Genomic DNA, 24,982 nt, shown 5'->3' on the forward strand with positions numbered 1-24,982 from the left:
GCAGCCCCTGGACCAGCTGGACCGCCAGCTCAGCAAAGGCAGGAGGGAGCTACTCCCCCTCCAGGTCACGCGCAAAAGCTTAGCCCATTCGGTCAGAGCCTGCGACACCAGGGCAATGGTGAATATCGGCCTTAGTGCCGAAACAGCCAGGGTGCACACATTGCGGGCCACAGCCTCCGCCTTCCTGTCAGCCGGGTCCTTAAAGGCCGGGGACTCTTCAACCGGAATCATGGCTGCCTTGTTTAATCTGGAAACCGGAGGATCCTCCTCATGGGGGTATCACCCAGCAACTGGCTTAGGGAACCCAAAGGGACGCTTTGGTTGTCCCCACTCTTTAATGAAAATTCTGTCAAAATAGGAGGGGAAAGAACACCTTGACGCTCTGAATGGCTTGTGAGTACCAAAGGGAACCTGTGCCTTAGTCGGAGCCCGGTCCTCCAACTTTAAGTCCCAAGCACAGATACAATCAGTGCGTCCACCAGCGCCTTTTCATGTGCGGTTGCAGAAGTAGAGGAATCCTCATTATCTGAGGATTCCACGCGTGTGGTCTCAGACCCAGCGGGGTGACTCACGTCCACGGTGGCCAAATCAGATTCAGGATCTGAGGCAGGGGAAGGCGGGGGGCGGGGGGGGGCGCTTTATGCCAGCCCGTCGACCAAAAACCACCTCCACCCGGGACAAAAGGACTCCAGGACCGCCGCCAGTACATTGATGGATGGATGGGACCCGGAGGGCCCCGCAGCCAGTAGAGAGGGGATCAGGTGGGGAGATGTGCACCAAAGATTCCATGAGTCACCAGGGGGACTCAACAAAAAAGGTGTAAAAACACTGCTAAGGGACAATCCCCACCGCTCTGGCAGCACCCCCCTGTTGCCAGCAACAGAGCACCCAATCGATTCTCAGAAGAGAAGGAGAGGCCCACCAGACTCACCAGCCAGCAGAAATCAGGCACTGCAGCCACTAGGAGAATTCTGCACTGCACGTGCGACAATCAGGAAATGAAAAGATCGAGGAGTAAGCACCAGGGGATGAGGAGGGGCTCCCGCTGCCGAAATTGCTGCCCAGAGGGCTCCACTGTCATGGCTGCCGCCATTGTCAATGACAAACCACAGCAAAACAGCCGCTGTACTACACAAACATGTCCGCCATGCATTGCGCACATAGGCTACAAGAAAATGGCGGCTCTATGAGGCACAACAAGGTTCCCAGGGATGCAGGAGGGATCCCGAGGCCTCAGAAAATGGCAAAGGTAGGAAGGGGGAGCCCTGGCAGGAGCCCCCACCAGGTACAGTCCAACCCCCACAGCCGATCGCCCGGTCATCAGTGGCCCACCCACAATCGCCAGAACAGCACCCTGCCCCCACCCTAGGCAGTGGACAAGGCCAACCCACAGCCCCAGCGTCAGTGAAGGAGGGAGGGGGGGATGGGGGGCGATAAAGCCCACAGGGACCACCAGACCAATGCAGGGGGTGCCTAACGGGAAGGAGGGGAACCCAGGGGTTTGACCGTCCCATAGAGGGGCCCCCATCCACCTCAAAACCCTCCAGGGGGAGAGGGGGGACAGTTACCATACCACACCAGGAACCAGTGGGTGCCGCTCCAGACAGAACCTCCTCCCCATCCAAATGGGGGGGCTATGTCATGGCCGACCTAGCGCAGATCTGAGGTCTGCGCGAGCTAGCAGGCCAGACAGGGGTGACCAATGGATCTAGATTATTCAGCCTGTCACCCAATCCAGCAGTTGAATGTAGATCTTACAGGAAAAAAAAAAACCAGGAGAAAAAAAAACCTATCTAAAAAGAAAAAATTGCCAGGACCAGAGATTTCAGCAATGAACTAGGTCCTTAACTCCTGACTAGGCTTGTGACGGTATCAGATTTTCATGCTGCGATTAATTGATTAAGGTTTTGCCACGGTATACGGTATTATCACGGTATTCTATTATTAAATTTAAATTATTAAATTTCTACCTCACTTGAATTTCATTGCTGAATTTAGGGGCTTTGGTTCACTTATGCACATTATTATATAGTCAGTCAGTACAGACTCTGAACCAGGCCTAAAATAGGTCATCAAGCAGTGTCTGGCCTAACTGGTGATAACTGGTCCTGGCGCTCGGCTCCGATCCGATGGCCTGGTCATTAAGAGGGCAAATCCTTGTGGTCAAGAAGTGGTTAAACCTGAAGGAGGTGTTGTTTATAAATTACTTTACTATTGCTTTAGGCCTGGTTCACATGTATGCGGGTTGGCGGTTCACATGTATGCGGGTTGGCGGCCCACATTTGCACAGGCATAGCAGCCCATTGATTTGAACGGGCTGCTATGCCCTCATTATCCGCAGAAAAAAGGTGCATGCAGCATTTTTTTAAAATTCAGTGGCCTTGAAATCCATCCTGTTTTTGCACCATGCGACTAACCTGCAGTTCCTGCTCTGGCGAGCTTTCTGCATTTTTTGTATACGTGGGCACGGCATTTAAAAACAGTTTGCGTGTGCAGCAACGGCAGGTAAGTCGCATGGTGCAAAAGAAGGATGGATTTCATGGCCACTGCATTTTTTTAAATTCTGCATGCACCTTTTTTCAGCTGAAAACGCAGGCATAGCAGCTCAAGCCCATTCACATCAATGGGCTGCTATGCCTGTGCAAATGTGGGCCCCCAACCCGCATACATGTGAACCACCAACCCGCATACATGTGAACCACCAACCCGCATACATGTGAACCAGGCCTAAAGCAATAGTAAAGTCATTAATAGATAAAAACACCGGTCCTCCTGCAGGTTTAACCACTTCTGGATCGCAAGGATTTGCCCCTTTAAAGACCAGGCCATCGGATCAGAGCGCCAGGACCAGTTATCACCAGGTAGGCCAGACACTGCTTGATGGCTATATAATAATGTAATGTGGGCTGCTATGTCTGTGCATCTATATATATATATATATATATATATATATATATATATATATATATATATATATATATATATATATATATATATATATATATATATATATATATATATATATATATATATATATATATATTAGAGCTGCACGATTCTGGTCAAAATGAGAATCACGATTTTTTAGCTTGGAATAAAGATCACGATTCTCTGTGTAACAAAAAAAAAAAACTGGGATAACTTACTGTTACGTTTTTTTTTTTTTTTATTCATTAAAGTCTATTAATTGCGTTTGAAAGACTGCTGCGCAAATACAGTGTGACATAAAATATTACAACAATCGCCATTTTTTTCTGTAGGGTCTCTGCTAAAAAAATATATAAAATGTTTGGGGGTTCTAAGTACTTTTCTAGCAAAAAAAAAAAAAAAACTGATTTTAACTTGCAAGCAACAAGTGTCAGAAAAAGATCCAGTCTTTAAGAGGTTAAACTTCCTTTCTCCCTGGCAGAGGGAAGGAAAAGATACAAATGTAATCATTTTTGTTTATAGTTAGTTGTTAGCTGTGTGAGTGAATGAGTCATCCAGCTCACTGAAATGTATCAATTCACAAGTCAGACCCAGGAGCAGAGAAACTCGGTATTTTAAAAATGCCACAATAACAATACCGTGGCTATGCAATACCGAGATATATCGAATTACCGAAAACCGGCAATCTACTCCTGACTAGGCAAAAAAAAAAAAAAAACTGAGTGCCTATAGCAGAGAGAGGGAGTAAACCCCCTGGGACTGCCCATAGGTGTAGCCAGACTTTTTTTCTGCCTAGTATCCGACTCCTGTAGAGGGAAGTATAACCCAATGGTTAAGAAGATCAGGAGCTGTGTCTGTCAATAAACAAAAGAGAAAAATTGGATTTCTGTCTTACCGTAAAATCTTTTTCTCTGAAGTTTGTTGACAGACGCAGTCTTTGTTCTTCATAACAGTAGGGCTATACTGCCCCCTACAGGAGTAGGACACTAGGCAGAAAAAAAGTTCTTACTACGCCTATGGGCAGTCCCAGGAGGTATAATCCCTCTCTCTGCTACAGGATGTCAGTTTTGTAACAAAGCAGTGTCAGAGAAAACAATACCAACCCAACTCAAAACAGAGGGGCGAGTACTGCGTCCGTCATTGAACTTCAGAGAAAAGGATTTTCTCTGAAGACAAAAATCCAATTTTCTCAATCCGTCATTGACGGACACAGTCTTTGTTCTTCATAACAGGAGGGACATCCCAAAGCAGTGCAATAAAACATGAGGGTGGGAACAGCAGAAAAGAATCCCCCAAGGCTGAACCATAGCCAACCAGGTAACATAGGACTCATCAGAACAACAAAATGAGACCCACCTGAAAAAACATTAAACACCCTCAAGGGAGACAAACACCCTTAAACAGCAGCCTGCAAAACTCTGCAGCCATAGGAGGCATCTGCAGATGCCAGCACACCCACCTTATAAAACTTTGTGAAGGTATGAACAGACGACCAGGTAGCCGCCTTGCAAACCTGAACCACAGATGCCTGATGGTGAAAAGCCCAAGAAGCACCAAGTGCAAGAGTAGAATGCGCCTTAACAGGGAAAGGAGGAACCTGACCGTTAATTGAATAAGCCTACACAACCGTCTGTCTGATCCATCTGGAAATAGTCACAGCAGATGCAGGCAGCCCTTTCTTTGGTCCATCCGTAAGTACAAAGAGCGAATCTGACTTTTGAAAACACTCAGTAATCGCCAAGTACACACTGATTGCCCGCACCACATCCAAAGTATGCAGTGCAATTTCCTAAGGATGTTTAGGCTTAGGACACAGGGAAGGTAGCACAATGTCCTCATTTAAGTGGAAACTGGAAACCACCTTCGGAAGGAAGGACGGATCTGCACAAAGCACAAATTTATCCCTGTGAACAACCAGATAAGGAGAACGACAGGACAATGCCGCCAGTTCTGACACCCTGTGCGCAGAAGTAATAGCCACCAAGGTCACCTTCTGGGATAAGGTAAGCAGGGGAATCTCCCGAATATTTTCAAAGGGAGGTTTCTGGAGAACCGACAGCACCAAATTGAGGTCCCAAGGTGGCAACGAAGGTTGCACCGGCGGTGACAAGTGTTGCACCCCCTGGATAAAGCTACGCACCGGGGAATGGGTGGCTAATGGCCTTTGGAAGTAAATTGCCAAGGCTGAAACCTGACCCTTGATAGTACTCAAGGCCAATATTTGATCAACTCCTCATTGAAGGAAAGCCAAGATCCGAGCCACCGAGTAAGAGCGAGGGGGAGCCCAAAGAGACTCACACCACGCAATATACGACTTCCATGTACGATGATAGATCTTTCTAGAAGTCGCTTTCCTCGCTTTAAGCAGAGTGGGAATCACTGAAGCAGACAATTGCCCATCCTTCAGCAACTGGCTTTCAACAGCCAAAGCCGTCAAAGCCAGCGACTGTAAAGCAAGATGAAAGATTGGCCCTTGAGACAGTAGATCCTCCATGAGAGGAAGTCTCCAAGGAATGTCTGTGACTAGCCTGACCAGGTCAGCATACCAAGCTCGGCGACGCCAGCCTGGAGCCACAAGAATGACCGGAATCCGTTTCGCCTCGATCCTGCGAAGAGTTTTGGCAGTAACTTGAGAGAGGGAAAGGCATACATCAGCTGATACTGACCCCACGGAGCCACCAGCGCATCTGTGGCGTCTCCGAGAGCAGGCCACAAACTTCTGCACTTTTGGTGCCCCCTTGCTGATTGAATTTGCACTGGAAAGCCCTGAAGGTACTCTGTCCAGTGGACTAGGCAAAGCCTGATTGCTCTCAGCTCCACAACATTGATCGGTAACCTGGATTCTTCCAGGGACCAGGACCCTTGAGCAGAAAGCCTGCCGAGAACACCTCCCCACCCGGACAGAATGGCATCCGTGGTGACAACTGTCCAATATAGGGGAAGGAAGGATTTTCTTTGTTTGAGCGTTAGGGACCGAAGCCACCATATCAGGGACCCCCTGGTCACCTGGATCTGGTTGTCCAGGGAATATGGACCTTTGTTCCATTTGGGAAGGATTTCCTCTGGAGGATCCTCATGTGGAATTGAGTGAAAGGGACCGCCTCGAAGGACGACACCATCAGTCCCAGAGCTCTCATACAAGTCTGAAGGGACGACCATTTGCTGGACAGCAATAGCTGAATCGCATTCCGGAGTTTTTGAAGTTTTTCCGGAGGAAGAAACACCCTGGCTGAGGATGAGTCCAAAGTTAGACCCAGGTAATCCAGTCTCATGGAAGGGACCAGGAAAGACTTCTGGAGGTTCAGTATCCATCCGAACGCCTCCAGAGTTCTCATGGTGACCTCCAAGTTTGTCACCAGTGCCGTGGGAGACTCTGCACAGAGAAGCATATCGTCCAGGTAACCCAGGACCGATTACCCCTGCTGGCGTAACAACACCAGGACCGGAGCTAAGACTTTTGTGAAGACCTGAGGAGCAGAGGCGAGACCAAAGGGTAACGCCACAAACTGATAGTGATCCTCTCCCACGGCAAAATGCAGAAACCATTGATGTCCTGCACATATTGGGATGTGAAGGTAGGCATCTTTGATGTCTAAGGAGGCCAGGAAATCCCCGAAGTAAGGAAGTCACCACATCCGCGGGTCTGGAGAAACCCGAAGGGTGGAGACGGGGGGGGGGGGATGAGAGGTTGTGGAGGAGGGACAGGCGAGGGGGATGCATGACAGGACAGAGGGTAACCTGAGGCTATGACTGTCCTAAGGAGGGGCCCACGTACACCCCAAAAACCCACCAGGGAGGGGGGGGGGGGGACAATTACTCACCATACCTGGAACAGACGGGCACCATCTCCTGACAGAACTCCTCCCCACCGAAGTAGGGGGCTGTCGGCCAATAGGAATGCTGTGGCTTGGGCCTAGACCAGGTCTTTTGCGACCTGGCGAGAAGTTTAACTCGCCGGGCCAGTTCCCATCGGGTGGGACTGTGTCGCGGCCGACCAAAAGCGGAGCTGGGACCTGCGCAAGCTCGCTGGCCGGCTGGAGTGACCACTGGATCTATATATCCAGCCGTCGCCCAGATCCGGCTTAGTTGCTTGTAGATCTCCCAGGAAAAAATCCGGGGAAAAAAACGAACTAGAAAAAAAAAGAAAAACTTTTGCCAGGACCAGAGATCCCAGCAAGGAACTAGGTTCTTACTCCTGACTAGGCAGAATAAAACTGACATCCTATAGCAGAGAGAGGGATTATACCTCCTGGGACTGCCCATAGGCGCAGTCAGAACTTTTTTTCTGCCTAGTGTCCCTACTCCTGTAAGGGGCAGTATAACCCTACTGTTATGAAGAACAGAGACTGCGTCCGTCAATTAACGGTAGAGAAACAATTTTTTTTTTTTTTTTTGCCAGGCCCGCCACCCATATCTTTCTTTTGTATCATGGAATCCTAGAGACCTCAGTGGTTTACTAAATAATATTGCCTTGATAGTCTGGAAACAGTTTCTTTTTTGGCATCTTTTTGCACACAAATGATCGTAAAGCCTTAGAAGTCTTACTTTTATAAGACATTGTTGTCCTAGAAGTTTTGTACCTCCTATATTTTATTACAGTATCGGACTGTCGTCGCTCCTACTTAGCGATTGGAAAGCGAAATTTGTACAACCTCTACTGTTTTTTTAAGTGCACATTTTGTTACTTTACTGCTCTATTTTCCTTGTTCTACTGGAAAACTAATAAAAATTCAGTAAAATTAAAATAAAATGTAACCCCTTATAAACCCTTAGTTAACCCTAATCAGCCCTTATCAATTCCTACTTCGCCATGTTTTTATTTTTAAAAACGGTTCAACTTCTAGGATTCCTTTAAGTGAGATCATATGTCAAAAGGTCACACCCTTGATAATTTTATACAGGAGCTGCTGCATTTTGATAGCAGCTCCTGCAGTGTAATACAATGAAATTACCAACTGTAAAAGCAATGGTAGGGAGAGGAGCTGTAACACATGCATTCTAAAAACTTTGCAGAAGCTTTTCTGGGAAATATCTCTTACATTAAAATTCTTCAAATGGTTGAACAGAGTGTAAGAGAATGAAGGAAATTGCCTTTTTTGTCATCTGTGTTTCATTGGATAGATTTCCCTTCACTTCCTGTTCTTTAGGCAAAACAGGATGTGAAAGGAAATCCCGCCCACCCACAATTTTGGATTTCTAATTTTTGGTGATAACAGTAAACAGGTTCCCAAAAATAGTGTTACCCTGTCAAATAAACCATGTGTTCATGGATTAGTGCATGCACAATTCAAGTTATACATCTTTAAAAAAGTAATGAAGTCCAGATAAGAGTTAAAACTTTAAAAGGCCACAATAAAAACAGAGAAATTCTACCAGAAAGTGAAAAAAAAAATCTTCACATACAAATGTGCATCAGCCACTGTGTGAATAAAGCAGCTTACCAGACAGTTGTAGTCTGACAGCATTTTAAATGACAGATCTTGTCCAGGTGGACGACTCCAGCCTTCCTTCTCACATCTGATTACACCTGAAGCGTCTCTCACTCTGTCTCATATGGTACTGCTACACTCCTCTCTATGCATATTTCGTCCATTGGAACATCCTGTTGGTCGAAACATGTGTAGGGAGGAGTATAGTGATGACACTGTGCAAAATGCTCTTGAGGTTTTAATGTTTTGCGAGTACCCATTTGGTTTTATCAAAGTTCATTTTAACTGTACTTCACTATGGGATTTCCTTGCTTCTGCCCTAAAAAAATGGCTTTGGCGCTGAGGCATTTTTTGCGGGAAGCGATCCAGTAACCATATGAGGCAAAGCGTGAGGGGGGCTTCAGGTGTATTCAGATGTGAGAACTCGCCTCAAAAGGTTGTGTTTAGGTGAGTCAAATGTTTTTATGCGTTAATGTATTTCATTGGCTAGAATATTAATTTATTCGAGTTATTGGAATGCATTAACACTCAAATGCGCCTAATGTTTAGGAGAGTTTACACGTGTAGGTGTTTGTTCAGCTCTTCAGCTCCTTTCGAACGTGATTTTGATTTTTTTTTCAGCCTGTAAATACTCCTCTTCTAATATGCCTGTAAAGGCCTATGTGTGCATGGACACACAAGCTTACATAAAGGTACTTTTAAAGACTGGAAAAATAAAAGCCTCAAATGCATGTAAAACCCAGTGTGTGTGAGGCTTTAAAACTGCACTAATGTTAAGAAGAAAAAAAAAAAAATTCTGAAAGGAATAAACGTATGAAGGCTAGTCCACACCAGATATGCTGACAAGCATTTTCAATTTTTTTTTTTTTTAACACAAGCAAAATGCATAAGAAAATCCATTATTGACCATTCCCAGTAAAGTGTTGTATTGTAGTACACATTTTTGCTGAATTTTTGGGTCAATTTATATTTTACCATTCAATCCAATTTAAATAGAGTTTTTCAAACATTCATCTCTAATTTTTAGTGTGAGAGCATAAGGATTCTGGTGTGAATGAGCCCCAACTGGTGCATTTATTCAATTCTGCTGGTATATTTCCCATCTAGAGCTCAATCAAGAAGGTATATCTAGGTAAATTTGTTTGTTTACTTATTTTTTTAATAAGAGTGTTGTTCAAAATAATCATTAAAATGCTCATAAGACAATATTTACCTCTAACTAATCACAGGCAAGCCGGTAGTGCCCATTTTGATACATGTCGCAGTCTCCTTCGCTCTATAGCAAGAATGACGTTGACACAGCAGAGTACTTATCTGCTATCTTGGAGCCCTCTCTCTGGAATCTACCTCTGTGGTGCCGAGCTTCATGCAGTAGTTCAAGCAGAGCTCTGTATACTAATCTCCTCTGGATATGCTGTAATAGACAGTGTCTGTCATCGGTAAAAATATAATCTACTTGCAGTTCTCCACTATTCTTCAATGTTTTAGGTAGACAACTGCACAATGACACCTGCTGGAGCCATGACATTGTCACATGCGAAATTAGCATTGAGAGAGAGAGAGAGAGAGAGAGAGAATCTGAAATATTAGGGATATTCTAACCTAAATGTCAAGTGTACAAATTAAAAAAAAAAAAAAAAACGAGTACAGTATGACTTCTAATCAAAATTGAAAGGATACATTAATATGGCTTACATTCACAAAGACAGTCAGTGTTGTAAGGATGAGTTACATTTGTTTTTCCTGTTGCATACATACTTTCTCTTAGCATCATGTTCTTCAAAGTTGCTGTCCCATCTTTGAGACATTAATATGCTAAGTTCCATCTCCTCTTTCTCCACCTGGGGTTCATTTTCCTCATCATCACTGTTCTGCATTGTACTGTGCCTTGAGGAGAAAGTATTTTGTGATAATTGTTTGGACAGATTCATCTGATAGCCGTCATCTTCTAGGCCAGCAAGCAGATTCACCATGGCTTTATCTTGACTGCTATTGACTGAAAAAAATAAATACAACAATAAAAAGCTTTGTTCTTCCTCCATGCAAGATATAACAAATACTCAGGACAATAAGCAAAACAAACAGTTGCAGATAGAGTAAACTCCATATCTGTCATCACTTAACGAGACAATGTTGCTAAGAAAAAGAAAACAGTTGCTGCACCGAAAAACAAAAGACACCTAGTATTGGTGCCTGAATGTACAGTAGGTATTAGGGCTGCGGAATATAATCGAAAAAGATCGATGCATCGCGATTCGACCCTTCGCGATTCTGCATCGATGCGGGAACCCTGAATAATCGATTTCTGGCCCCTCCCTCCCTCCACAGAAGTGTCATTGCTGGATTAATATGCAGCGGTGGCCTGGCTGCATTCGGCACTGTTGCCCTCTCATTGGATGGTGTGTAGCCTCAGGAGGCGGGCGCTGCAGCACACCAACGGGCCGCCCCAACCACGCTCTCTCCCTTCCTCGGGATTTGTAGCTCTCACCTCCCCCATGGGCGGGTGTAGTCCTGCTCAAAGCCGACACAGACGTGGCTGCAGCTATCATCACATCCCTCGGAAGAAACAGTCTGCTTCAGGAAATGAGCTGCGAGGGGAGGAGGAGGAGGAGGGGTGCACTGCTAGGAGTGCTCGGAAGATGAGAGACCAGCCTGTCATGCTAAAAAAGTATGGAGTGAGTGAGTGCAGCATAGAAGTGGCCCATCCCCCACCTCTGCTGTACCTCCAGTCCGTGTACTACTGTGCCTATCACATTGGGGCTTTTTTCTGTCTAGTTCTTCCTAAGATTTCCCTATAAACTTTCCCACCTGGAAACATCCACTTATCTACAAGTAGTATACTTGTAGATAGAATGCCTTCCTTTTTTTTTTTCTTTCATTGATGTTGTTGACCTGCATTCTATCTAAGTTGCTACCAAAAGACTCAGCAATGATTTGTTAAAGTGATACTAAAGGGTATTATTATTTTTTTTCTATAAAATAAAAAAGCTATCATACTTACCTGCTGGCCGTCTCTTATACCATGTCTGCAGTCTCTGCCCCTCTCCTGTAGTGTGTCTGCAGTCTCTGACCCTCTCCTGTAGTGCGTCTGCAGTCTCTGACCCTCTCCTGTAGTGCGTCTGCAGTCTCTGACCCTCTCCTGTAGTGCGTCTGCAGTCTCTGACCCTCTCCTGTAGTGCGTCTGCAGTCTCTGACCCTCTCCTGTAGTGCGTCTGCAGTCTCTGACCCTCTCCTGTAGTGCGTCTGCAGTCTGTGACCCTCTCCTGTAGTGTGTCTGCAGTCTCTGACCCTCTTCTGTAGTGTGTCTGCAATCTCTGACCCTCTCCTGTAGTGTGTCTGCAGTCTCTGACCCTCTCCTGTAGTGTGTCTGCAGTCTCTGACCCTCTCCTGTAGTGTATCTGCAGTCTGTGACCCTCTCCTGTAGTGTGTCTGCAGTCTCTGACCCTCTCCTGTAGTGTGTCTGCAGTCTCTGACCCTCTCCTGTAGTATGTCTGCAGTCTGACCCTCTCCTGTAGTGTGTTTGCAGTCTGTGACCCTCTCCTGTAGTGTGTTTGCAGTCTGTGACCCTCTCCTGTAGTGTGTCTGCAGTCTCTGACCCTCTCCTGTGGTGTGACATCTCTGACCCTCTCCTGTAGTGTGACAAGAGTGTCCTTTAAAAGCAAATGAAAATAAAAATGATTCTTTAATGCTTGATTGTTTTTTTATTTTTTTATAGCGTTTTGAAAACCGTTGGGCAGTGGGCTGGGCATGGGCAGTGGGCTGGGCAGTAATCGTGATGCATCGTGGAATCGAATCGTATCGAATCGCGACCCTAATAATCGTAATCGCATCGAATCGTGATGCAAGTAAAGATGCGCAGCCCTAGTAGGTATAGAAAATAATCATCCCCCTATATAATAACAACATTTTGTTGCTTTGCAGCCTGAAATGAAGACAGTAAATACAGGTGGATAAAACAAAAAACTGTCTCAGTGACATCCAAGTGAAAGCTAGAACACCAACATGTCAAATGAAAAAAAAAACAAAAACTGGATCAGAGTTTAAAAGAGGATCACCCCCTCCTTAAAATGACTTGTAAACTCAATCAGGTGTAGCTAATCCCCTTCTCAATGGCACACAAAGCCATTTGACTTTCAACTGTAATTAGCTGTAGTCATTTTGATTAGCTCAGCATGAAAAGAGCTTTCCTGGAGCATTTCAGTCCTTGATAGTGCAACTGAAGCAAACAATCAACTACAGGTAGCAAGGCACTATCAAAAGATCACCGGGATAAAGTTGTGGACAGGCACAAGTAAGGCGATGGATACAAAATCAAAGGCTTTATCAATGCTTAGAAGTACAGCAAAGTATATTATTAGGAAGTGGAAGGTAATAGCTACAACACAGACCCTCCCTGGATCAGGACATTGTTCCAAACTTGATAGAAGAGCCAAGAAGAAACTCGTCAGAGAGCCTACCAGGAGGCCTACAGCAACTCTGAAGCAGTTGCAGGAAATTTATGACAGAGTGGTCACTGTGTGCATGTGACAATAATATCAGAAATTCTCCACAAATGTGGCTTGTATGGGAGGATTGCAAGAAAAAAAGCCACTCCTCAAGAAAGGCCACATGCAGTCCCGACTGAGCACCATTCGTACAGTAAAGCATGGAGGTGGTAATATCCTGTTATGGGGGCGTTTCTCTGCAGCAGGGACTAGAGCACTTGTCAGAATAGAAGGAAAAATGGATGGGGCAAAATACTGTCAAATTCTTAAGGAAAATCTGCTGCCCTCTGCCTGAAAGTTGTCAATGGGAAGGAGGTCTACCTTCCAACATGACAATGACCCAAAGCCCACAGCAAAAATGACCACACAGTGGTTGGAGGAGAAAAATTTGAATGTCCTTGCATGGCCTAGTCAGACCTCAGACTTAAACCGCATTGAAATGTGTAGAATAACTTAAATACTGCAGTCCACAAACAGTCAACATCAAATTTAACTACTCTTGAGTAGTTCTGCAAGGAGAGTGGGCAAATATTGCAAAATCTACATGTGCAAAATTAGTAGAGACCCAACATATCCCAACAGAATAAAGGCTGTAATTAAAGCAAAAGGTGGTTCAACAAAATAGACACAAGGGGGTGATCCTTTTTTTTTCCTGACGTTATCTCTTTCACTTGGATTTTAGAAGTTGCAATTAAATACAGCCACATAAAACAAAAACTGTGTCTGTCTTTATTTCAGATTGCAAAGCAATGTGTGTGTGTGTGTGTGTTTGTTTGTGTGTGAACTTACCGGGTTTGGGATGCACTTACTCAACTAACGTGCAGGGTTAGACCCTTTAGCCTTCACAGGGGTACCTGACAGGGCTGCCAGCTATTCCCACTCCTGTTCGCCATGGCATTGGAGCCCTTGGCGGCGCAGGTCCGGGCCTCCCCCGAGATCGTGGAGTTCAGGAGGGGGTCGCGTGAAGATGTTATCTCCTTGTATGCAGATGACACTCTTTGCCTAGGCGATACTCAGGATTCTCTGCGCGCGGTAATGTCCCTTATAGGCTATTTCGGTTCACTGTCGGGATTTTCCATTAACTGGGACAAATCAGTGTTAATGCCTTTAGACCCTCTTCCCACCCCTCTACCCCCATTATCGGTGAGAATAGTGGACAGGTTCAAGTACTTGGGAATACAGGTGACACCGGACCCCTCTGACTACCTGACGTTGAATTTAGTGCCTCTGCTGCAGAAGTTTGGCTCTAAATACACGAGCTGGTGCAAATTGCCGCTTTCTGTCGCAGGCCGTATCAACCTTATCAAGATGGTGTGGGCCCCCCAACAATTACTATACGTTTTCCACAATAACCCTGTGTGGATTCCTAGATGGTGGTTCCGCAGGATAGAATCCCAATTCCGAGAACTGATATGATGTAAGAAAGTGGCCAGAATTAAGCTATCCACCCTACAGATGGGGAAGGATGGGGCGGGTTGGCGGTGTCGAACCCCCGGGTGTATTTCCCGGCCTTCCAGGTTCAACACATGGGGGGCTGGGGGAAACCGGACCCGCTGGATCCCATTGGAGCCATGTTGGCTCCAGAGGACTCCCCTTCTCCTGTCCTGGTCCATCTGGAGGCTGGATTTGCACACCTGCCAGCGGGTATGCCAACAATTGCTCTGCTTTGGATGGTGTGGCGGTGTGTCAAGGCGATGCTCCAAGTTGGGGGTTTCCTACCTGAGAACCCCATCTGGGACAATTGGAACTATAAGGAGCTCTTCCACCTGGAGGGAGCAAAAATCTGGAAAATGTCGGGAGTATGCTTCATGACGCAACTGTTTAGGGGTCGGGTGCTGAAATCGTTCCAGGAATTGCAAAGGGAATTTAATATGCCACGACAATGTTTTTTTAGATTTTTACAGCTCAGACACGCTATTACAGCTCAGGCCAGGCTTACACCGCTACTGCTTACCCCTAATAGACTGCTGACAGAGGTATTTCAAGCCTGTGACAAGAAGGGTATGATTTCTGATGTTTATGTTGCCCTTCCTGCCAAGGTGGCTTGGGAGGAGGACCTTGGTCCCATTGATGGAGAAACGTGGGAGCTGTGCCTATCATCTATTCCCCTGGTTTCGGTCTCGGCCTCGCAAAAGGTTTCCCACCTCATGCTATTCCACAGAGCTTATAGAACGCCTGTTCGGCTTCACCGTTGGGGCTATAGGCCTACCCCCCTTTGCCCGAAGTGTGACAGGGAACAAGAACACGGATACATATGTTATGGAGATGCCCCAAGCTATTTAGATATTGGTCCACGATTATAGCCACAATATCCAGAGTTTGTAACTTTCAAATGCTTCGTGATCCGGTGATTTGCCTTTTGGGGGCTCTGGAGGTGGAAACCTTGACCCCCAATGCCCATGTGGCTGTTATTCGGCTGCTATATATAGCTCGTAAACTCATAGCCAGATACTGGATTTTCACCAGAGTCCCAACGGCACAGCAGTGGATTACCCAGGTTAATAGCTCCCTAATCAGGGAAAAGTTGACCTACCAGCACAGAAAGTCACAAAAAAAAGTTTTACTCAATCTGGCAACCTTGGCTGGAGGATCCAGCCTTGGCCCCTCCAAAGCTGATTATGCACAGGCTTTTTGAAGTTTAATCGCAAATGTTTGGAATGTTGCAGGTGAATACAGATGGTGAAGAGTCCTTCCCCTCCCTCCCTTCTCTTCCCCCTTTATTGCCCAACCCTTATTCTTTTCTCACCTTTTCCCCTCTCCCTTTTCCCCTCCCCTCTATTTTTGCTTTTACCCTACTTCTGTTCTAATGCTTTCCACTTAGCTCCTTGATTACATGGCAGTTATCTTACGTTGGGTTAAGATATTATTATCATTGCTTTGTGGTTTCTTATGCATTCATTGTACTGTTGTATATTGATACAAACAAAATCTTTATCTGCATTACGATTAATACTGTTTGTACAATGTTTGATCTTATTCTTAAATAAAAGTCATCTTTCTTGGAAGAAAAAAACTAACGTGCGGGGTAGTCAAACAGTGGTGCTCAAATTGTCTTCATGTTTATATCACAGTTTGTAGATTGGGCACAACTACAACCAGTATGAAGTGTGTAAGTGCAGTATACAAATACAGTTGTGCAAGAAGCCCATGCAGTTTACATTCATGAATATAAAGACTGCTTTCCTTTTAGAAAAACAAATTGACATAACCCAGTGTGTTTAACCACTTCCCGCCCCCAGGAGGACATCATATGACGTCCTGGACTTTGGAGATATCTGAATGATGCCTGCAGCTGCAGACATCATTCAGATATCATTCTTTTCTGTGATAGATTCCCTGCCAAGTAAAACGATCATAGCAGCTGTTCAACCGCTTAATTGTTTTTACAGGCAGCAGGAGGGTTCCCCCTTACCGCCGCCCTCCGTTACTTCTAACGGCTCGCCCGTGTGATCGGCAAGCCAAAGAATGCCAGCCGGTGGTGGAAGTTTACCATAGAGCTGACCAAGGACCAGATGGTCCCCGGTCATCTCTATGACCTTCAGAGGCTGAGCGTGACGTTATGACTAGGGATGCACCGATCTGACTTTTTTGGTCCCGATGCCGATCTTTTGCTTTGTGAAATAGCTGTTCCCGAGTCCGATCCGGAAGTACTGTTTTGTGAGCTTATAATAAAATAATACTTCTGGATCGGTATCGGCAGATACCTTATAACAATTTTGCATTCAAAATCTAAAATGTCATGGGTTTAGTCTTTAAGAGGTTAAACTTCCCTCCTCCGGCAGACGGAACGAAAAGATACATTGTAATCATTGTGTTTACTTAACTGGGAGAGTTAAAAGGCATTTGCAGGAGGCTTTTTTTTTTTTTTTTTTCGGACAGCTGTTCTTTGCTCCCTCACATGCTATGTAAAGAGCAAAACAGGATCGGCCCGTGGATCTCTTAATTTTACCGATCCCCCGATCCAGCTATTTTGCCCGTATCGGGGCCGATATCCGATCCGAATATTGGATCGGTGCATCCCTAGTTATGATATCACTTCCGGCAGCGACAGATATAAACATTGCCATGTTTTTAGCGGGAAAGGCAGAGATGTTTTTTTTCTTTCTAATCTCAGGCTTTCCAGCCTAGGAGAGATGTGGGGACTTATAGACCCCAGATCTCTCTGTAAAGAGGACCTGTCATGCCCTATTCCTATTACAAGGGATTAAATATATGGGTAATTGGCGCTGCCTATATTAAATATTGTTGTATAAATCACAACGTGATATATGTGGATATAAGTGAAAGTGTCTGTGCAAGTGCCAATATGCACAATTAAATAGATAAAACCAACATATAAAAACAGGAATAATATGATAAGATCAACATATAAATATATATAATATATCCCAGTGATAAGAAAGTGCAATCAAGTGCAATCAAGTGATGTATATAAAACAATTAAATGAATGATGGTATAAGCAATATAAAGTGCCAAGTGACAGATAGTGCTAAATGGTGCACAGGAATAGAAAATAGGTGTACTGAGAAAAAGTACGGAAAAATTATTAAATTAATATAAACTTTTTTCAGCCAGTTATTATATTATTTATCGTTTTGCACAGTATCGCATTCATTTATTAATTTAATAATTTTTCCGTACTTTTTCTCAGTACACCTATTTTCTATTCCTGTGCACCATTTAGCACTATCTGTCACTTGGCACTTTATATTGCTGATACCATCATTAATTTAATTGTTTTATATACATCACTTGATTGCACTTTCTTATCACTGGGCTATATTATATATTTTTTTATATGTTGATCTTATATTATTCATGTTTTTATATGTTGTTGTTTTATCTATTTAATTGTGCATATTGGCACTTGCACAGACACTTTCACTTATATCCACATATATCACGTTGGGATTTATACAACAATATTTAATATAGGCAGCACCAATTACCCATATATTTAATCTTTTTGTTTACACAGTCATTTGATTGTAGTTTAGGGTAGGCTGCAGCCTAACTTCTTTTGATATAACCGTTAGATATCCATTGCGCGGAATTTACTTCTTTCTATTACAAGGGATGTTTACATTCCTTGTAATAGGAAAAAAAGTGATTAAAAAAAAAAGTGTAAAAATAAAAAAACATAAATAAATACAAAAAAGTTTCACATTATGCAAAAAAAAAAAAAAATCAGAATAAAATTTTGTATTTTGTTTTTAAATCATCAAAAAAAAAAAAATCGCTGTTGAAAAATTGATGCACAAATACCATGACATAGAAAGTTGCAACGACCACCATTTTATTTCCATGGGTCTCTGCTAAAAAAAAAAGAAAATTTATAATGTTTGGGGGCTCGGAGTAATTTTCTAGCAAAAAAAAAAATTATCGTTTTTTCATGTAGGAGTGTAGTGTCAAAATTGGCTTGGGTTGGAAGTGGTTACAAGTGAATACTGTACTGATGCTGGCAGAATAAGTGTTATCTTATTCTCCTAAATTAAACGTCAGAGATTCAATCACTGAAGAACACAGTTGCCATTCAAAAACAGTGCGACAGAGGAGCATTTGTTATGGATTTAAAACAAACGATAAGTAGAAGGGTACACTGTGAGAAGCCAGTGCCTCTCAAAAGGGGAGCTAAAGAAAGTTCTGATCTCACAGCCATCAATCACCAGAACGCATCTCCCTAAGCACGCCGCAGCCATTTCTAAAGCTTTTACAAAAGCTTATCTGTATAGCCTGTCTGAGGCTTTTCATGACCCAGCAGGCAAAAAACAATAAATCTCTTCGCTTACACAAATCATTTGCTAGCATAACTGCAAAGCGTTAGATACCATTTAGCAATGATGGTCACAAATTTTTCAAAGCTCATGGGTGGTCACAGTGTCTGGCAAACCTCGGAAAGCACAGGAAATCAATAACAAGTGATTCCTGGGATTCTGTCATCAAGACCTATATCACACTCTCAAACTAAAAAAGCCAGCGTCTGGTTGATGAATGAACATTTTTCAGCACAAAATACAAACTGTCAACAGCCCAGTTATAGTACCAGACCCATAGAAATAATGTAAAGTAACTGGTTTCACAGAACACAGCATTGTGGGCTTTTGTATAATTGTCTAAGGACAGGCAACTTCAAAGTACTACTCGCCTACGGAACTTATCCAGCGTTTTTCAAAAAGAAACAGGGGAAAAATAGTACATCCTAGAGCAAGTTTTGCAAAGTGCTTTAACAAAATCGCATTTCCAACTTAATTTTCCATATTTTTACCATATGCGACATTCTATAGTGGAACATAAAGAATATCAAACCAAATGTAATATTTGGAAGTACTTCTAGTAAGTCAATTGCAATGATCTGTCAATCGCTTTCACTTGAGGAAGTCAAGTCTAATAATAAACAGCAATTCTTTTGCATATAAAACTATCCCCAATTCACTTTATTATGTTTATATATGACCACTGCCATTAGAGATGCACCAAAATTTTGGTGGCCGAAACAGATCGAAAATACATATGAAAATTTTGGTGCGATTTTACTGCACTTACGGTGTGTTTTTCATAGGTCACATGACTCAAAAACCACATTAAAAATGTAACACGGATGCAGTATTGATGAATTCTTGCGGCGTTTTCAATTTTCTTTAAAAAGTCGAATAGAATACAATTAGGTATAAAAATATAAAGATTTTTTTTTAAAAACTGTCATTTTCGGTTTTCAGCCAAGTGCGTCCTGCATTTTCGATTTTGGCACCAAAATTTCCATTTGGTGCACCTCTAATTGCCATACAGGTATAATCATATAGCACTTTTTGTTTAGGCAGAACAAAATGCCCTAGCATATGCAGTACATGACGCTAGGCAAAGTGTATCTGGAACTACATTAGATTTAGTCATATGTCTGCCATTACTAAAAACATGCACACAACTAAAAAGTCCTGATGTGTGCTTATTGATCCATAACTTAATTGCCCGCAAAACGAAAATGACAATTTAGCAAAAATAAACAGTTTAAAAATAAGAAAGTCATTCCTATCTAGTTGAAAAAAAAAATCTACTTACGTCAGACAAGAAAAATACTTACAAAAAAGTGGAGACTGGCTCAGCCTCTGAGACACAGGCTGGAAGCACTGACTTGTTTCCATAATATTTAAAATGGCTTCTTCATCAATGACCGCATCTGCACTATCCTCATTTTCACACAGCTCAGATTCTGTTAACAGATGAGAAACTAATAAACATCATTTGTGATGTGTTAATGCAATATTCATATGCAGTTTAGGATTCCAAAAGGCACTACGGTGAAACATTACACTATTTTTGCTGCAAGCAAAACATGTAATCCATTACAATAAAAGCTCAAACTTTAAGGCCGCATTCACATGTCAGCTTATAATCGCGGGCAGAACCGCCGCGGTTCCGCCCGCGATTCGGAGATTTATTGCAAATCGCGGGACGCCTAGCATTGCCCGTTGATTTGCAATAGCCCCCCAAACGCCGAGCGATGTTGCCGCAATTTACGCCCGCCGAATCGCGGCAACATCGCGCAAACAAAATCGCAGGACGCAATACGCTCCAAAGAAGCTCATGTACTTTTTTGGAGCGTATTGCGTCCCGCGATTTTGTTTGCGCGATGTTGCCGCGATTCGGCGGGCGTAAATCGCGGCAACATCGCTCGGCGTTTGGGGGGCTATTGCAAATCAACGGGCAACGCTAGGCGTCCCGCGATTTGCAATAAATCTCCGAATCGCGGGCGGAACCGCGGCGGTTCTGCCCGCGATTATACGCTGACATGTGAATGCAGCCTTACAGGACTGATATATGTAGTAACACAACAGGCACCACCTTTCCAAAACACAAATAACCCCATAATGCTTTGGGCAACTTTGTTTTATGTTGCCTTTTTAGTTTATCTTAAAGTGTCACTAAACCCACATCATAAAAATGATCAATAATTGCTGTATTACATTCTTTACATACTCACTATGAAATTAGTTTTCTGTATCCTGCAAAAAAACTGGTTGATTTGAATGAAGCCATGAAGTAGCTCTGCAACTTATGCATGTAATTGCAAATGTGTGCTAACTAAACCCCTATGTTTTAACATATGCTGTTAGACAGGATAATTTGGTTGGTGGCAGGCTGGTCGGTAAGTTGAGCTGGGAATTTTCTTTGGTTTTGATTGACGTGTCGCCCTTCCATGTGCTCTTTGCTGCAAAAGCCAGTTATATGTGTGGGCAGTGGCCATTTGTTTGTAATGTTGGAATACAGGTGAGCGGACGCACTGGATGCCTTTGTGGCCATTATGGTGTATACTGGCTGTCCAGTGTGACCCTGTGCCCTAAAGAAGGCATGAGTTCTCAACAGGCTCACCTGCCCACTGCCTATCCATTATAATGTATGTGCTTCTACTATGGAGGCTTTCAAAATTTAGAGTTAGGACTGTATATAATACTGGGGAGCTGTGAAGTGGCTTTGCAGCTTATGCATGTATTTGCAAATGTGTGCACACTAAACCCGTTTTAACGCTAGTGTTAGACAGAATAATTTGGCTGGTTGCAGACTGATCAGTAGGTTGAGCTGGGAATTTTCTTTAGTATTGTTAGATATGCGTCGCCCTTCCATGTGCTCCTTGCTGCAAAGGCCAATTATAGGTGGCAGCAGTGACCGTTTGTACTGAACATGCTGCTCTCTATCTCCCCCTTCTGTCCAAGTCCCCAATTCAGTAGGGATTTTGCAGAGCAGTGTCGGCAACACTGCACATCCTCAGTTTTCAGTGAGTTTCTTTGCTGAGCATTTTCTCCCCATCACACCTGAGTAGCCCATGTGATAATAGAGTCACATGTGGGCGTATACACAGTGGTAAATGACAGCCCACTTTCTCCCTCTTCCTCCATGCCCAATAACCAGCTAAATGCAATCGGAGTGGGATATTACATGCATTAATGGAGGCTTCACCTCCCTGTTATTCTAAGACACAGGCTGGAGGGATATGACACAGTCTGCAAATGGCAGAAATCCACCCACACCACGTTCTAGCCAAAAAATAATACAGATTGGATCTCAAATATATATTTGCATGACAATTTAAAACAGTTTATTGATGTTATTTATGGTTTCTTTGTATTCCAAAGAGTGTTTTTTTATTTTGAACATGTGGCCAGCAGCAGACTAGGAGCTCATCCTGCTTAGGTTTCCCTGCAGACAGGCTGGGAAAGAGCTAGGTGACGTATATCAATTAGGAAAAAGGTAGATTTTCTTTTTTTTTAACCACTTGCCGACCAGCTGCCGTAGTTTTACTGCGGCAGGTCGGCTCCGTTACTCGAGACGACGTACCTGTACATCGCTTCATGTAGCAGATAGTGCCGCAGGTGACGCATCGATTGGCTAGAGGGGAAGCCAATCAGCGGGTCTGACAGATGCAACGTCCACTGGGCACCTGTGATCGCTCCCCATTGAGACAAAAAGGCGGCCTGATGATGTAAGCACAGCAGACCACTGTTCTGTCAGTGAGAGACACAGGGATCCTGTGTTTCTCCTATTTAGGAACACAAGTGTCTGTGTTCATACAGTGAGTACAACCCTCATACAGTTAGAAAGCATCCCCTAGACACACATTTAACCCTTTGATTGCCCCTGGTGTTAACGCCTTCCCTGCCAGTGTTATTAGTACAGTAACCGTGCATATTTTTAGCACTGATTACTGAAGTAATGTCACTGGTCCCCTCAAAAATGTCAGTTAGGTGTCTGATCTCCCCGCCGCAATGTTGCAGTCCCGCTAAAAAACGTTGATCGCCATTACTAATAAAAAAAATATATAAATGACAAATCTATCCCATAGTTTGTAGGCACGATAACTTTTGCGCAAACCAATCAAAATACACTAATTGGGATTTTATTTACCAAAAATATGTAGTAGAATACATATTGGCCTAAATTGATGTAAAAAATTTGGATTTTTGACTTAATGTAAAATCCATTTCTCTGATGTTCATTGACGGGGACAGCTTCAGATCTTCATTACCGTTGGGTTATACTGCCCCATACAGAAGTAGGACACTAGGCAGAAAAAAAAAGTCTGCTGTGTCTGTCAATGAACATCAGAGAAACGGATTTTAAGGTAAGTCAAAAATCCCATTTTCTCTTTCGTTCATTGACAACACAGCTTTAGATCTTCATAACAGTTGGGACATCCCAAAGCAGAGTTAAACATGAGGGATGGGAACAGCAAAAAAAAAAATTCCCAAGGCTAAACAGTAGCCAACCAGGCAACAGGAGCTCACACAAAACAACTGGAGCCCACCGGAGAAAAAAAAAAAAAAAAAAAAGAAAAAACACATCCTCGAAGAGGACAAGGCCCCCTAAACAGCAGCCTGCAAAACTTTGCAGCCAAAAGAAGCATCCGCAGATACCAACACATCCACTTTATAAAACTTTGTGAAATTGTGCACAGACGTCCAAGTGGCCCCCTTGCAATCCTGCGTCACTGACACCTGATGACGGAAAGCCCAGGAGGCATGAAGCGCCCGAGTAAAGTGCAACTTAACAGGGAAAGGAGGAACCTGACCCTTGATGGAATAAGCCTAAAGATCCATCTGGAAATGGTGGCAGAGGTAGCGGACAACCCTTTACCAGGCCCATCCGTGAGCACAAAGAGTCTGACTAGCTTAACGACTCAGTAGCTGCCAGGTACACCCTAACTGCCCGGACCACATCCAAGGCATGGAAGACAAATTCCTTCAGATATTTAGGCCTGGGACACAGGGAAGGATAAACAATGTCTTCATTCAAATGAAAATCAGAGACAACCTTTTTAAGGAACAACAGACAGGGGCGAAGAACCACCTTATCTCAGTGAATCACCAGGTAAGGTGAACGACACAATAACGCCGCCAGTTCCGACACCCTGCGTGCAGAGGTGATAGCCACCATAAAGGCCACTTTCTGAGACAGCACAAGCAGGGGAATCTCTTCCGGTGAGGTCCGGAGGGATGACCATCTGTTGGACAGCAGGAGATGAATTGCAGCCTACAATTTCTGGAGTTTGTCCAGAGGAAGAAGCACTCTGGCTAAGACCGAGTCCAGAGTCAGGCCCAGATAGTCCAGCTTTGTGGATGGAGTTCGTATTGTGATTTCCAGGTTTTCCACCACAGCAGAAGTAGATCGCCAAGTAGCACAGTACTGCGATCCCCCGTTGGCGTAGCAAAGCTAGCACCGGGACTAACACTTTTGTGAAGACCGGAGGAGCAGAGATGAGACCAAAAGGTAACGCCACAAACTGATAATGCTCCTCTCCCACAGCAAAGTGGAGGAATCGCTGGTGACTTGCACATATTGGAATGTGAAGGTAAGAATCCTTGATGTTGATAGAGGCGAAGAAATCCCTGACGCAAGAATGCAACCACTCCATTCTGAACTTCTGCACCCGCACAAAGCAGTTCAGCGCCTTGAGGTCCAGGGTTGGGCGCACTTTGCCTTCCTTCCTCAGAACTGTAAACAGGTTTGAGTAAAAACCCTGAAAACCTTCTGAAGGTGGAACCAGGACAATCCCCCCTTGATGTAACAGGTCTTGTACCTCCCCAAACAGACCTTGTAAGTGGTTCGGAGACAGGTGCAAGTTGGAAGGAAAGAACCTTGCCGGGGGACAAGAGCAAAACTCAATCTTGTAGCCAGAGCAAACGTCTTTGTGGACCCACTTATCTTGCACCAGTGAAGTCCATGGGTCCAGAAAACAGCGAAGACGCCCCCCCCCCCAATACGGGTGAGGGCACACCTTCATGCTGAAGGAGCCTTGCTTGCGGGTCTGGAGACGCCAGCTCCCGGCTTGCCAGACCAGATTCATTTGAATCCACCAGAAGAGGCCCTTGTCAGTCGACCCTGAGGGACAAAGAAACTTCTTATGAGCCGAGAAGGAAGTCCCATGTCTACGACGAGAGTCCTTGCCCTTAGTAGCCTGTGGAACAAATGTACTCTTCCCCCCTGTGAGACATTTTATGATGTCATCCAGGGTAGCTCCAAACAGGCGATCTCATTGAAAGGGAAGATCAGTCAAGGCCTTTTTAGAAGTCTGGTCCGCAGACCAGCATTTGAGCCAAAAGACACACCCTGAAGGACCACTGTCGAAACAGAGAGCTGAGCCACTAGGG

General features: G+C 44.2%; 1 protein-coding gene across 2 annotated transcripts in view; it reads right to left on the bottom strand.

The window, feature by feature from the left end:
• Positions 1 to 24,982, bottom strand: part of REV3L (REV3 like, DNA directed polymerase zeta catalytic subunit) — a 422,230-nt gene that overhangs the window by 159,150 nt on the left and 238,098 nt on the right. Inside the window, exons 10-11 of one of the 2 annotated variants that reach the window (XM_082249080.1) lie at positions 19,921 to 20,049; positions 10,116 to 10,353 (exon numbers count right to left, since the gene is read on the bottom strand). In XM_082249080.1, the coding sequence (XP_082105206.1) occupies positions 10,116 to 10,353; positions 19,921 to 20,049 (367 nt within the window). Of the gene's footprint in view, positions 1 to 9,570; positions 9,777 to 10,115; positions 10,354 to 19,920; positions 20,050 to 24,982 lie in introns of those variants that run through there. The other variant, XM_082249081.1, reaches the window with a different exon arrangement.

The sequence above is a fragment of the Pelophylax lessonae genome, assembly GCF_965119305.1.
Source record: "Pelophylax lessonae genome assembly, chromosome: 3".
Taxonomy (NCBI): Eukaryota; Metazoa; Chordata; class Amphibia; order Anura; family Ranidae; genus Pelophylax; species Pelophylax lessonae.